This window comes from Primulina tabacum, chromosome 2 (assembly GCF_025594145.1).
Source record: "Primulina tabacum isolate GXHZ01 chromosome 2, ASM2559414v2, whole genome shotgun sequence".
NCBI lineage: Eukaryota > Viridiplantae > Streptophyta > Magnoliopsida > Lamiales > Gesneriaceae > Primulina > Primulina tabacum.
In genome coordinates this window covers 6,016,010-6,029,969 of record NC_134551.1, presented here as the reverse complement: position 1 = coordinate 6,029,969, position 13,960 = coordinate 6,016,010, and the positions used below count along the sequence as shown (strand labels likewise).

At 36.4% G+C, this 13,960-nt stretch overlaps 2 protein-coding genes across 2 annotated transcripts; both read left to right on the top strand.

The window, feature by feature from the left end:
• Positions 1-5,018: 5,018 nt before the first annotated feature.
• On the top strand, positions 5,019-8,896 carry LOC142528056 (protein APEM9). Its single transcript, XM_075633106.1, has 6 exons — positions 5,019-5,160; positions 5,289-5,474; positions 5,589-5,666; positions 6,413-6,698; positions 7,626-7,987; positions 8,475-8,896. The coding sequence occupies exons 1-6, from the start codon at positions 5,105-5,107 to the stop codon at positions 8,590-8,592; spliced, it is 1,086 nt and encodes a 361-aa protein (XP_075489221.1). The 5' UTR covers positions 5,019-5,104; the 3' UTR covers positions 8,593-8,896.
• A 742-nt stretch (positions 8,897-9,638) lies between these two features.
• On the top strand, positions 9,639-12,449 carry LOC142528047 (pollen receptor-like kinase 4). The gene is made up of 3 exons (XM_075633094.1): positions 9,639-10,593; positions 10,746-11,333; positions 11,579-12,449. The coding sequence occupies exons 1-3, from the start codon at positions 9,930-9,932 to the stop codon at positions 12,250-12,252; spliced, it is 1,926 nt and encodes a 641-aa protein (XP_075489209.1). The 5' UTR covers positions 9,639-9,929; the 3' UTR covers positions 12,253-12,449.
• Positions 12,450-13,960: the final 1,511 nt, after the last annotated feature.

The window sequence follows — 13,960 nt, the reverse complement described above, 5'->3', positions numbered from 1 at the left end:
GAAGACTTTGATTTATACAACTCTTTGTACAAACACACTAGGTTAGGACTTACACTACTGCCTAAACTGAACTCCTAGCTACGACTGAAGGAAGCACCTTCCAGCCAACACTTCTTTAACGTCTACATGTCAAAGACTACGTACACAAATTTAACGTCTTTGTGCAAGACTGTATATTAGTGGTTGAAAGAATTTGTGTGTAAGAACTGAATAAGGATGTTCTCACACACTGAGATAAAATGACTTCTAAACTAAGCAGATAACACGTTAAAGTGTCCCTCTGGGCTGAATGCTTCTGAAAGCAGATTTGCAATGTGCGTGCCCTTTCTTTTCTCTCTTGAAGAAGCTTTTTGTATTGAATCTCGTTGTATTTCTTCACCTTCTTCTTGTCGTGTATATTTCTTGTTATTTGAGTCTTCACTAATCTTCTTTTTATATAGGCGGGAAAACTGAACGTACAGTGAAAATCATTTATTGTATCAGTTGCATCTTGAATTTGTTTCTTGGACTTTATGTCTCGACTTTTCGAATGCCCTTCTGAAATGTTTTGTCTTTAATGCTATGATGTTATGTCCGTTATTGTCCTTGGATTGGACAATGGCTTTGTACATTCACGTGCAGCTGGACTCCACCGAAAGAGTTTGTCTTCATACATGACTGAAAGATTCTGACTGATGCTTCGAACTGGTCAGCTGAACTGATCTTCATTTGAGCTGGTGAAATCAGCTGACTCGTCAGTTGAACTTATTTCACTATTGTTCAGTTCAACTGGTCAGCTGGATTTCTTCATCAGTTGAACACTCCTTCGGCTGACCAGGCTTCTGAGGTTCTCCTGCTGAACCACCTATCAACTGGACAATCAGCTGGACTACTCAATTGACGTAACAGTTAGACTGATTCAGTTGGGTCATCAGTTTGCGATGTAAACAGCTCATGAGTGATCCTAGATGCTGCACACTAAGGTAGATTATTAGTAACATAATTAACAAGTTTTGTTATCATCAAAATCAAGATTACGAACTTAAAAAGCTCCAGCATTAAGCATAAAATATCTCTAATAAAAATCATTAACATAATCTTTAAATCTTTAATCTATCTAGCTAGTGCGAAAACATAAAAGCCCCCGAGTGTGTATTGCTGCACTCGATCCACTCAATCGTCACCGCCTCTCATAAATCATCAAATCCTGCATCATACAAACCTAGTGAGTCTAAAGACTCAGCACGTCTTAAACATGGATAGCAAATAATACATATACAATCACATGCATTAAAATCATATTTTTATTTAAAATATCTTTTGAATATAAATAAACCATTTAAAAACCATTTTAACATAATTAAATCATAAATTGTAAAATAATTTTAAGCATAAATAAATCATTTAAAAATTATTTAAAATAAGCTTTGAGGATAAATAAATTATTTTAAAAATAGTTCTAATCCTCATCATAAATCATATGTCATAAAATCATTTTAATCAATCACATATCATTTTGGGTGAAGTTTGATCCTTGAAAGTGACTAGCTTTTATCCTTTGGTCGACTGCAGTCTTAGCTCCACATGGCCCATAGGGGTGTACACTAGGCTCTACCGTGGAAATACGATCGTCGGGGTTCCCTCGGGGGTCTTTTCCCATAGACGGGTTCCCTCGGGGGCCTTTTCCCACAAATGGGTTCCCTCTGGGACATTTTCCCGTAAATGGGTTCCCTCTGAATCATTTTCCCCTCACGACATTCCCATAAAATCATATATCATAAATCATATCTTTTGTCACAGTCAATTCACATCACTCAAAATATTTTTCATTTTCTTTTAAAGTCATAAAATAACATAACTTTCCAAAAATAGCATTTTAGATAGTAAAAATTGCACAGCTTTACCATAAATTTTAAAAATACATATTATCATCAAAATCATCATTTTAAATCATATAATATCATTTAACATGTGTTATGATCCTTCGGGACGCTGCCAAGCGTTTACGTATTTTCCTAAGTGTAAAATTACTGTTTTGCCCCTGGACTTAAAAATTCTCGATTTTATCTTTTTCTTACTTTTAATGACATGGGATTACCTTAAATAATTATTTAAACTTAAATATAATTTTTTATAATTTTATAAAGCCTAAAACTAGACTTTTCAATTAATTATTTAATTAACATTTTGTGGGACGATAAAATTCCGGATAATTCCAAAACTCATTATTTTGATCCCAAATTTTACACATAACATTTTTATTATTTATTCTACCCTTCCAAATCATGAGCCACACCCGTGGACCCATGAATTCAATTTTTGTTCTATTATTTTTGAAATTGACCCTTATAGGAACACACCGAGCCATCTCCCAAAATACTCAAGCCACTTCAAGTCACTTCGAGCCAAACTCTAGCCAACCCACCTAGGCACCCTACTGACCAAGTCCAACCCAAAGAACCACCCCCTAGCTCATCCAAACTCTCCTGGAACCAAGCTACACAATCTGCACATGGATGAACTCACGTATAAGAACTCCTAGTGACCCTATGACTCCTCCAGCTGAGCCACCCTCGAGCCCACACGACCCTAACCATACCTGGACCATGCTCAGACCCAACCCAGACCAGCCCAGCCCCTGGAACCCAAGCAACGAACCCCCCCTTGAATCAGAACAAGCTGCACGTAACTCCATCTGCACGTAGGAATCTCCCTCTCGCAAGGGACTCTTTTGCCCAAGCCACCACCGAACCACCATGACCCTAACTAACCCTGGACCACGCCCAGACCCAGCCCAGACCCTGGAACCCACGTGCGAGCCACCTGGATCAGAAGACAGCATGTGCGTCACCTTGGAGCTTCCCTCGCGTTTCTTTCGTTTGGTTCGAGCCACAGCGCACCCAGCCGCTCCAGACCCTGGACTGAACCCTGCCCATCACCTTAGGACCCTGATGGACCATCTAGCTCAGCCCCAAACCGAGCCACCCTCTGAAACTCTTGGCCACACCAGAAATTACCTTCGAGAAGTATCCTATCAACCGAAAACTCCGCTCCAGCCCTGCTAGGACCCATCCTAGGACCTAACCACGTCCCAAACGAACCCTCCTCAAGACCTGGTCGAGCCCCTTGACCACATGCATAAAAACCGAACCCATGATGCAAGTGCAAACCAACAACACCCCACGGTCCCTACCTTGATAAAACCCACGGTTTCCAGCTTTTATTACCTTTAAATTTATCATGTTTTGTTCATGTTTCAATCATATCTTATCATGTATTGACAGCGTGTCTATTGGATACAAAACGTTTTTCAAAACAAGCATAAAATCTACGTATTTTTGAAAATAAACGTCCCACCGTAAATATTCAGACACCTATTTTTTCATGCATAAATAATTAAATCATGCATATTATGATTTGTATGATGTTTAAAAGAGTTTAGAAAACGTGTCTTTGCGTTTATAACGCTCGAATATACGACCTTCGGCGAGGGTGCGACGTTGGATAACCGGACGATGAAAACTCCTAGCCTTTTCTCCTTCCCTTAATTTCAAAAACTGTGTGTGTGTGGGAGTGAATTTTCAGCTGATTGAAGTGAATTTTGAGGTTATGAAAGCCTAGAAGTCCTATTTATAATTTAATTTGCAAGTTAAATGGGTTTTGGTTTTGGACTTGCAACTTAAGGGTAATTGGGCCTACTTAAATTAATTAAATTGGGCCCAATAACACTTAATTAATTAAAACATAAAAGTTTTTAAAATTATTTTCCATAAAATAATATTTTTGATCTTTTAAAACTCCTTGTTTGCCCAAAACAAGCTTCCCGGGAAAAATCGAGCTCGACTCGTAAAATAATTCGAACTCCAACATTTTTAAAAAAATTAAATCATTTTTAATCATATTAGGAACCCTTGCCATTATTTAACGAAAAATAAATATTATTGTCTTGGTCGTCCCCGGTCTCCTTTCCTGTGCCTATTATCGAATATTCGAGTAAAATCCTTAATTTCATGGAAACATGTCACATCATTATTTAATCACGCAATCATACATTTAATCATATAATAAATATCATGCAAGCATTTAAAAACAATTAAATAAAACAATTAAGAAATTAAAATAATTTTGCATGTATACAGTTTACGTGGACTGATTTTTCGTACTACATATTATGTCATGTATATATACGGATTTCCCCTTTATCATTTATATATGTTGTATATTTTTTATCATCACGTCTTTCGAAAATAAAATAAAAATACATATATAGTAATAACTTTTTAAATTGACACTCACAAAATTAATAATTTCTTTAAAATAATAATTTTTGGCAAAAACCTGTGTGAAACGGTTTCACATATCATATTTTGTGAGACGGATATCTTATTTGGGTCATCCATGAAAAAATAATATTTTTTATGCTAAGAATATTATTTTTATTGTGAATATCGGTATGGTTGACCCGTCTCACATATAAAGATTCGTGAACTCTGTATTTTTTAGTAAAATTATTTGTGTATAATTATGTGAACATGTTGAACAATCAATATATTTGTTATTTTATTTTGTACACCGTGGATTTAGACACAATATATGTGTATATCAATTACTTTACCAATATTATTATATTTTATTTTTATTTTTCCAAAAAAAATGAAAATAATTATTTAAATTGAAAGAATGCTTCTAGTTCTCGGATTTATCAAGTATAAAAGTTAACGTGAGACGGTCTAATGAGTTAATTTATGAGATGAATATTCTATTTAGGTTAACTATGAAAAATATTATTTTTATTGTAAACATGAGCAAGGTTAAGACGTCTCACAAATAAAGATATATGAGACCCTATAACATCTCAATATATATGAATAAAAAAAATTGATGGTTAATTGTGTCATATATGGTATATGTCACTACCATATAACCCAATAGATATGTTCAGAAATTACCCAACGGGTTTGAGAAGTCGAGATGATTACACAATTGGTCTGGTACATACAGAATGAACCCGAACTCGACTCTACTTAACCCGATGCCCGCACAGGGCGCATGGAAATTGTCGAACTAGTCTAGCTAAAATCTATCAATTATATTCAATCTAATACCGCACAAGCACATACACACAATGGCCGAAACCGTCGCACAGACGCCAACCTGGGAGGAGATCGAACGCGCAGAGAGGTTATTGATTAAAAAAGCTCGTACTTTTTTATGTCATGGAAGTACCCATAAGCTGTTTATTCTATTCTTGGCTAGTTGGCTATTCTCGTGAGAAAATTCTTACGTATTTTAATATCTGTACGCTGCAGCCTTCTTGTTTGTTGTATGTTCGATGAAGCGGTGGCGTTATCTTCCTCTGTTTTGAGGCGATGCCTTGAAAGTCATAATCTCGGCAAAAGGGGCTGCGATGTTCTGGAGATAGATGAAAATGAGTGGGGGGATATGCTGGAATCAGCAGGCATGGTTCTTGTGCAGTCCTTGAAGCAATTGCAGAGGTAATTTGAATGGTTTGAATTGTGAAATAATTCATCTTTAATTTTGAAGATTTTAGTTACATGAGCAATTTTTATTGAATTTAGTCCCTGTTGTTTCTTTTGCGTAATTTGCAGGACTTCTGAAATACTGAACGAGCTCAAATTGTTATTTGGTTCGCTTGCCGCCATTCCTGTTCAAGTTTTCCTGTCCGGGTACCTGCTAGTTTTTGCACTGTATAGTCATGATTTGGTTTCCAGTGATTTTTTTTCCGTCTCTACGATTTTGTTCTGGATTTTTTTTTACCTTTGTATCGTTTTAATGTAGATTATTTCTTTGGGGGTGTATTCATTGTAGCAGAAATCACATACTTTGCACTTAAGCTCGAGCTTGATTGAAAGCTCTACACGCTCAGTGAAATTTTACTCGAACTGGACTCAAGTTCAATAATTTGAGTCAAAAGAAATGCTATTTCAGTCAGCTTTAAAAGCTTAAGTACCAAATTGACTGGTTTATAATCCTTCCAGCTGGAGAACACTGTGCTTACATGACCCCTCTTTGGCTGCAACATGATTGATTCTTACATATGGTGCCACAGTCATAGTTGGTTTGAAATAAAAAAAACATACGAATGAGATGATGTAATTGAGAGGCACATAGTGGTCTTCCTATTTACTTCTGATAAATGAATTATCTTGATGATTTACAATGATGACTTCATTTTTTTCTCCAAAAAAATGGCTAGTTGGTATTCTCTGAATAAGTAGAACCACTTCTCCTTTGTTTGGGGGTTTAGGTATTGATTTAGACCGCAGTGTCAAGCATCATCATTCACCTGTATCTGCAGAATTACTAATAAAAGAAATACTTTTAACCTATTAGCATATTATTTTACATTCTTTCCCCAATATTTCTGTTTGCGGCAATGGTTCATGGTCTAAGCACTTTTCCTGTCCTTCAGGGTGTGTTTGCACATGTCAGAAAGTCCCTCGGCTACTGTTCAAGCCCCTCTTGAGGAATTTCTTGACAACTGGAGATATGTGGGTGATCGATATTATCCCCTCCTGGATGAAGAATCGTGTGCTTCAGAGACAGAAGGATCTTGTTTTAGGTTTTCTGTTGGAGTTGACAAATATTTAGAAGTTGTTGAGCTCTACGTGATAACACTTCTTGCCATGACTTTGAAGGAGACAGATCTAGCCATCTCTTGGGTGGAGAAAGCTATGCTACCCATGGAGAAGCGTCAGGTAAAATTTAGATGCTTTATTGCACTTTGAGAGACCTGAGAAGTGGGAAAACGTGTTCTTAGCGTTTAGTTCATTTATTAAGCACTCACTGAGATATTCAGGCTTGATGGGTTTTGTTTAAAATTGTCAGGGATTACAATTATCAATCCATTTTTGTGATTTAATTATAGTGATTGGAATGTTTGTATTGCACTGCAGCTTTTTGGTTCTGCAACTTACTCATCCCCTCAAGTCAAAATTTTGTGCCTTCTGATAATGATGTCTAGTGCATTTGTCTTTCGCTTCAACTTCGGTGGAATCTTCTGCCACTATTTCTGTGACTCTGAAATTGCTTATCCCCTTTTCAAGTTTCCAAAATCGATAATAGTTTCGAGAAATATGAAACTTTTTATGATACCAGAACTTCTTACTGTATGGGCTCTTAATTACCTACCTTCAGTGCTTGTGAACCATTTTGAAGTACTTAATGAATAGCAAGAGATGCACAAAATGTTGATTCTTTGGGACCATGTTTACCCAATTCTTACACAAATTTCTTCAACAGAGCGTTTTATTCATCGCTATTTGAACTAAATTATTTTGAAAAATTAGTGACAGGAATATTTCATGCATAAGCTTATTACTATATGATATAAGTAGAGAAACCGTGAATGCTGACATTGAACAAAAATGTTGCTTATATTAGTCTCAAGTTTTATGATGATATGAAATCTTCGTAAACATCTAAAAATGCAATTTCCTGTAACCCACCTAGTATATCGAGGGTAGAGAATGCTTCATAGAAACTTCTCATGCGCATGCATGGCTTTCTGTCTTGATTTGAAATTCATCTTTTTTAAATTTATTTTAGGCATTAAAATAACTGATTACATGATATATGACATGATACAACTAAGAGCATTACACCTCTAATCATGAATATTTCAGGAACTTTTGAGAAGATTGAATTCATTGAATTTTTCCATGGTCACGAGTCCATCCCAAACTTCTGTGTTACCTCATCTGCCAGATGAATATAATACCAAATATGATACTTCACAAGATCAACAACCATATAATGGACATCCGAAAGGATTTGAAACCGTAAATCTTTCCAACAGAGGGAGTACAACAAAAGAAGAAATTCTGAAATTGTCTCGACAAAGAGCTCAGTGCATCTGGTGGTTTCCTACCATCAATTTAAAGTTTTGCAATACTCAATTAGCTGTACCAAGTGGGAAAATTGTACTCGCTTCTCTGTTATTGCTTTTGTATTATTTCACAAGGAAAAAACATACTGCTTTGAAGAGGTAAGATTTAGTTTCTTGGTGTTTCATATTGAAGCAATTAGTCATTGAATATAAACAAGCATGCTCCTTTAGCTCCAAATTATATCGGGATTGTAGCTTGATTTCCGTAGCCTATCTGAATACACACTAGTCTTTCATTTTATCAAGCATTGGTGGTTATTTTTCTGGTGATACTGTTGTACGTCCTAGGCAAATGTCAGTTATTCTTGATAAATTTGGGGAGGGCGAAACTTGTAATTCATGACAAACTACTTATAGAATTCAGAATATTTTGTTCCCATTTGGTCTCTTCTGCCCCTACCTCACACCATATGCAATCTTCATATGCATAGAGGCCAACACTTGTTTATTGGTTTCTATTCTGCCCATTTGCGAAAAAACTTCACGGATTCAGTTTTGATACCTATCATTTTCTTCATGTTCTATGGCATAATGTATGAGCGTGAAATATATGTATAGTAGCTATTGTTTCTTGTCCTGTTTATAGGGTTCTTACCGAGAAAGCTGTGTCCATGAAAAACGCTCTATTGGACTTGTGGCAACTTGCATTCTCGTACCAGGTGAACCCTCTAGCTGCTGTTCAATCCCTTCCTACTTCAAGCTGATGATGACGCCCGCATCTCCAGGTTTGAGCCATGCATAACCCTATTTGATTTGTTAATGTTCCAATTTTGAATCTGAATTGGGTTTAATCACTGTTAGAAATTATTGATCAATAAAAAACTGTGGCTACGCATTTGAGGACAGTTATCTTTTGTTGTTTCTCAAATTTGTACAGCTTCTGACATGTCCTTCAAGCAATGTTATAAGATAGTTTCTATCTTTCTGGTTTCAGAGGACTGTGTTGTAAATTTTAAATTATTCCCTTTGATCTAAAATTTTGAGTCGATACAAAGTTTCTTGACTAAATCATTGTGCAATTTTTTCTTACTGTAAATTTGAAATCTGTGGTTTTCTCAAAGAATATGATTCTGTCTGATGCATGAAATCTGTGGTTTTCTCAAAGAGTATGATTCTGTCTTATGCATGAAATCTTGTAATAAAATTTTCAGTCATGATTATTTCTTTATGATATATCTACTGTTAGACAAGCCAACATTAGTGACAAGTTTCTTTTTCCAAGCAAGTTCAAACTATTGTTGCAATTGCCAGTTGGTAACAAATTGTATAATTGGTTAAAAAGGATGCCAAATCACACAAGCAAATTGAAATGACCTTTTTTTAGAAAACTAAAAAACCTACACAATTTTCTTGTTTAATTATTCCATCATAAATATTACGCATTTATTCATCTTTTCTCGGTGTTCACAGGTTGCAACCGGCGTTCAAACATAAGATATTACGCATTTATTCATCTTTTCTCGGTGTTCACAGGTTGCAACCGGCGTTCAAACATAAGATTAACCCATTATTTTCACATAATCATCAAGCAAAGCCACGATCTAAACATTACATTACTGGTCAAAATTTAAATTCGAAAACTATTTAAAATAAAGTCAAACAACGTTCCGATATATTTTCGAACTTGATAAAGATCCTATTTTTCTAAGAATCTCCGTAAAATTAGACGTGGTTCCCACGTACCTCTATACGTAGAATAAATTCATATTCATACTTTAAAAGGTCCAAATCTCCAAGTATTTCGGCCGAAACACGGAAGGCCTATCGCATACTTCTCATGCAAAAAACTTTCCACATCCCATGCAATGAAATAACGGACACTGTCAGTCGATTTACCTTAAAACTTTCACCACCTGTCCGATGATTCAACCGTAACCAACAACCACCCTTCTCTCTCCTTCCACACCCACAAGATTTTCATATCATCCTCCTCCATTTTCTGCCCTCAAACAAGCCATTTCTCATTTGTAGGATTCCATGCCTTGGGCGCGCACACAAGTGTGCGCACCACCACCTCTTGTCATCGTTCCACGACATTACAATGGGTCGAAAAGGACGCTTTCCCTTGGGTGGCGTGGTGCTTTTTCTAGCCATGTTGTTGCATTTTGTCTGGTCTTTGGGCGAGTCAGATGCTGAAATCTTGCGCAAGTTCAAGGAATCCCTTAAAAATGCTGATGCGTTAGCCAACTGGGACGGTTCCAAACCGCCCTGCAACGGCTACCATGAAGAATGGCGGGGAGTATTGTGTGAAAGTGGATTTGTTTGGGGGCTTCAGCTTGAGAATATGGGATTAAGCGGTGTCATTGATGTGGACGTCCTCGTAGAGTTGAGAAATTTGAGGACTTTAAGCTTTATGAACAATAACTTTGATGGAAATTTACCAAATTTTACTAAACTTGGTTCCCTTAAAAGCATTTTCCTGTCCAATAACAAGTTTTATGGGGAGATTCCAACAAATACTTTTAATGGGATGCTGTCATTGAAGAAAGTTCATTTGGCAAACAATAAGTTTTCGGGTTCTATTCCTGAATCATTGACTACATTGCCGAAGTTGATGGAGTTGATGCTTGAAAACAATGAATTTGAGGGAACAATACCTCATTTTCCACAATCTGACAGGTTGAAAGTGTTCGATGTATCAAACAATCAATTGGTTGGGGAGATTCCTCATACCCTCAGTCACATGAAAGCTTCTGCATTTTCTGGTAAGCTTTTTCCCCCCCTTTTTTCAGCACTTTGTGCTACATGTCGAGCAGATTCAACGTTCCAATCACATTTCTCTCACTATGAGATATAAAAGAGTTATTACACCATGAATTGCATTGCCCTTTCATATTTAATCTCTCCCGAAATGCAGGTAATGATTATCTATGTGGGGAGCCATTGAAACCCTGCCGTGCAAAAGGTAACCTGTCCATCGGCACAATAATCATCGTCTCAATACTTGTGGCGGCTGCATTAGCAGCACTTGTAGTAGTAGTCATCATTCTAGGTCGCAACAGAACGCCACAGCAACCCAATCAAACACCTTCTATCACCAATTTAAACAGAATTGAAGAAGGTCAATCCACTGTTGCTGTTGTAGGATCATCACCGCCTGATCAATCCAAGAAGTCTGATCAGAGTGTAAAGCTCACGTTCTTGAAAGAATTCAATGACAGATTCGACATGACGGATTTACTCAAGGCCTCGGCCGAGATCCTAGGTAGTGGGATATTTGGGTCGACTTACAAAGCCGCTCTGAATGATGGGAAAGTCATGGTTGTGAAAAGATTCAGGCATATGAATAATTTGAACAGAGAAGAGTTCCATGAGCACATGAGAAGATTGGGTCGATTGAATCATCCAAACTTACTTCCGATCGTCGCGTTCTACTTCAGGAAAGAGGAGAAGCTCTTAGTTTCCGAGTTCATGGACAATGTCAGCCTTTCTGTTCATCTTCACGGTATTCCACAAAAAACCCCCACTCTTCCAAAAACTAAAAAGGACTAGAAGCAGAACAAGAGAAAAACAACTTATTGGCCACCAAACTTTGACTTCTGACTGACTAACAGGATCAAGAAACTGTTTAAACCAAAACATTAGTGTTGCATGTAGAAAATATATATTGCAGCTGAAATTCCTTTCTCCCCTAGTACTTGTAACACTGTACCATTTGATTAACGACCTACTAAACTTAATTTGTTTCAGGCAACCGATCTCGCGGCCTTCCATCTCTCGACTGGCCAACCCGATTGAACATCGTGAAAGGAATAGTCAGAGGTCTGTCATACCTCTACGACCAGCTCCCGAGTTTAACAGCACCCCACGGTCACTTAAAGTCCTCGAACGTGGTCCTCGACAGGTCTTTCACTCCGAGACTCAACGACTATGGACTCGTCCCAGTAATCACTCAAGAACATGCTCAAGAACACATGATCTCCTACAAGTCACCCGAGTACAAGCACAGTGGGCGTGTCACGAAGAAAACCGACATATGGAGTCTCGGAATCCTAATCCTGGAAATCTTGACCGGAAGATTCCCATCCAATTTCTTGCAGCAAGGCAAAGGAAGCGACACAGACTTGGCGACATGGGTCGAATCCGTTTTACGAGATGACAGCAGCAGTGTAAACGTTTTCGACAAGGAAATGGGGGGGACGAACAAACGATATGAAGGAGAGATGATGAAGCTGTTGAAAATTGGATTGAACTGCTGTGATGCAGAAGTTGAGAAGAGACCTGACATTAAAGAAGTCGAGCGGAAGATCGACGAAATTAAGGAGAAGGAAGGTGATGATGATTTCTATTCCTCGTACACAAGTGAAGTTGACATGAGATCCTCAAGAGGGTTGTCCGATGATATCAATCATGCCACGTCTTAATATACATAGCCAGTTGGAGCTGAATTAATCAGCATATAGGGGATGTCACATTTCTTACAGCTTTTTATGAAGTTTCTCTGCCAATTTTGATCCTTCAGTTTTTTTATTGGTTTTTGCTAATTATTTTATGATATGTATTATTAAATCAACTCTTGTTAATTATCATGTATATGCTGTATAAAACTGTGAACGATCCTTGATATTTAATTTATTCTTTCCACAAGGAAAAAACTCTTCATCGTTTTTACAACAGCATGAGATTATATGCGTGCCCGGTTTCGAAGCGGGTCTCCGTGGTTACTGTAGATCTTTGATGGTGGATGAAGCCGGAGAGATGTTGTTACTGATCTTTTCTTTCTTGATCTTAATAATTGTTTTTTTCGTGTCCCCGTTAATTTTTTTCGCCTAAAATTTTAACCCAACCCACCTATTTTTCAAGACTAGGAAAAGACATGTGCGTTGCACGTGGAAACACACTTTTATTGTTGATAAATGTTGTTAAAGAAATGAGTTAAAGAAGAGATTATAAGTTTGCAAATAATTAATGATTTTCATCTATTTTATTTAGTCAAACAGTAAAATTCAATGTATATTAAAATAAATATGAGATAAAGAAAAAATATAATCTATAGTGTTGATCACATTATTTTACCACTATTAATTTAATTCAAGAAAAATAAAAATATAACGTAGATAATGCATTCTAAAACATAAATCAAATTATTGTATCAACATTTTCTTCTTTTATATTTTGGAATTTTCTATATTTCACTAGTTTTTTCTTTTTCATTCGCCCTTTCTTCTTCGTGAAAAAAGCAATATTATCATCATCTTCAATAACTATTCTTGTGGTGTTATCGCCATCAATCATTTGCATTTTCAGATCTTTATTCTTGGATGATTCTTTTCTTGGACGACCTCTCTTTTTTTGTATTTTTTTATGCTGAAAATCTTTCCTTGTAGGAGAAGCTATAATTTCATCATCCTTAATCTCCATATTTGTATTGTCGTGGTCTTCTATTATTTGTATGCCAATATCGTTAATGATATTTGTTGGAGATCCTCTTTTCTTTTTAATATCTTCTTGTTCGAAATCTACAGATCTCTTTTTGCTTGCAACGTTTTTGTTGTTGAAATTTGTGCCTGGATTTTGAATGCCTTCAATTACAAATGCTAATGTTCCGTCTTTTATTTCAACTGACTTGTCTATTTTGAGAAGAAATGTATATTCTTCTCTATTTGGTGTCTCTAAAAGCTTGTAGTATATTGAAGTGTTGCCATCCTGTAGAAAAAGAATATTTTTATTAGTAAACGGTAATTATATATATTCTTTGGAAAAAAAATCATTATTTTGTATATCTTAGTGATGGAATCGATATAATCTTCAACGCTGCAGCCAATAAAAACATTTGCGACATTTCCGAACAATGTAACACTTGCAGTGGCAGTGCCATCATTTACGCTCATCGTTATTCTATATATACAATAACAATTTAATGTAAGGCATTGTTATCAACTCATGTAAACTTATAAATATAATGTTTAAATGTAAGTTTATCTTGACACAATACTGATATTGAAGTCTATGCAGTTATTACAGCTCCGGGTTTTCATTGTTTTGTTGACTGATTTTGAGCAATTACTACATGCTTCGTACCATGGATTCGCCTTATTTTCTACCTCATATATGTATGCATTGAAGCAATAG

Coding starts and splice junctions, on each gene's coding strand:
- LOC142528047 (XM_075633094.1), top strand. CDS start 9,930: ATGGGTCGAAAAGGACGCTTTCCCTTGGGTGGCGTGGTGCTTTTTCTA. Junction 10,594..10,745: donor GAAAGCTTCTGCATTTTCTG/GTAAGCTTTTTC, acceptor CCCGAAATGCAG/GTAATGATTATCTATGTGGG. Junction 11,334..11,578: donor CCTTTCTGTTCATCTTCACG/GTATTCCACAAA, acceptor AATTTGTTTCAG/GCAACCGATCTCGCGGCCTT.
- LOC142528056 (XM_075633106.1), top strand. CDS start 5,105: ATGGCCGAAACCGTCGCACAGACGCCAACCTGGGAGGAGATCGAACGC. Junction 5,161..5,288: donor GAGATCGAACGCGCAGAGAG/GTTATTGATTAA, acceptor TGTACGCTGCAG/CCTTCTTGTTTGTTGTATGT. Junction 5,475..5,588: donor TCCTTGAAGCAATTGCAGAG/GTAATTTGAATG, acceptor CGTAATTTGCAG/GACTTCTGAAATACTGAACG.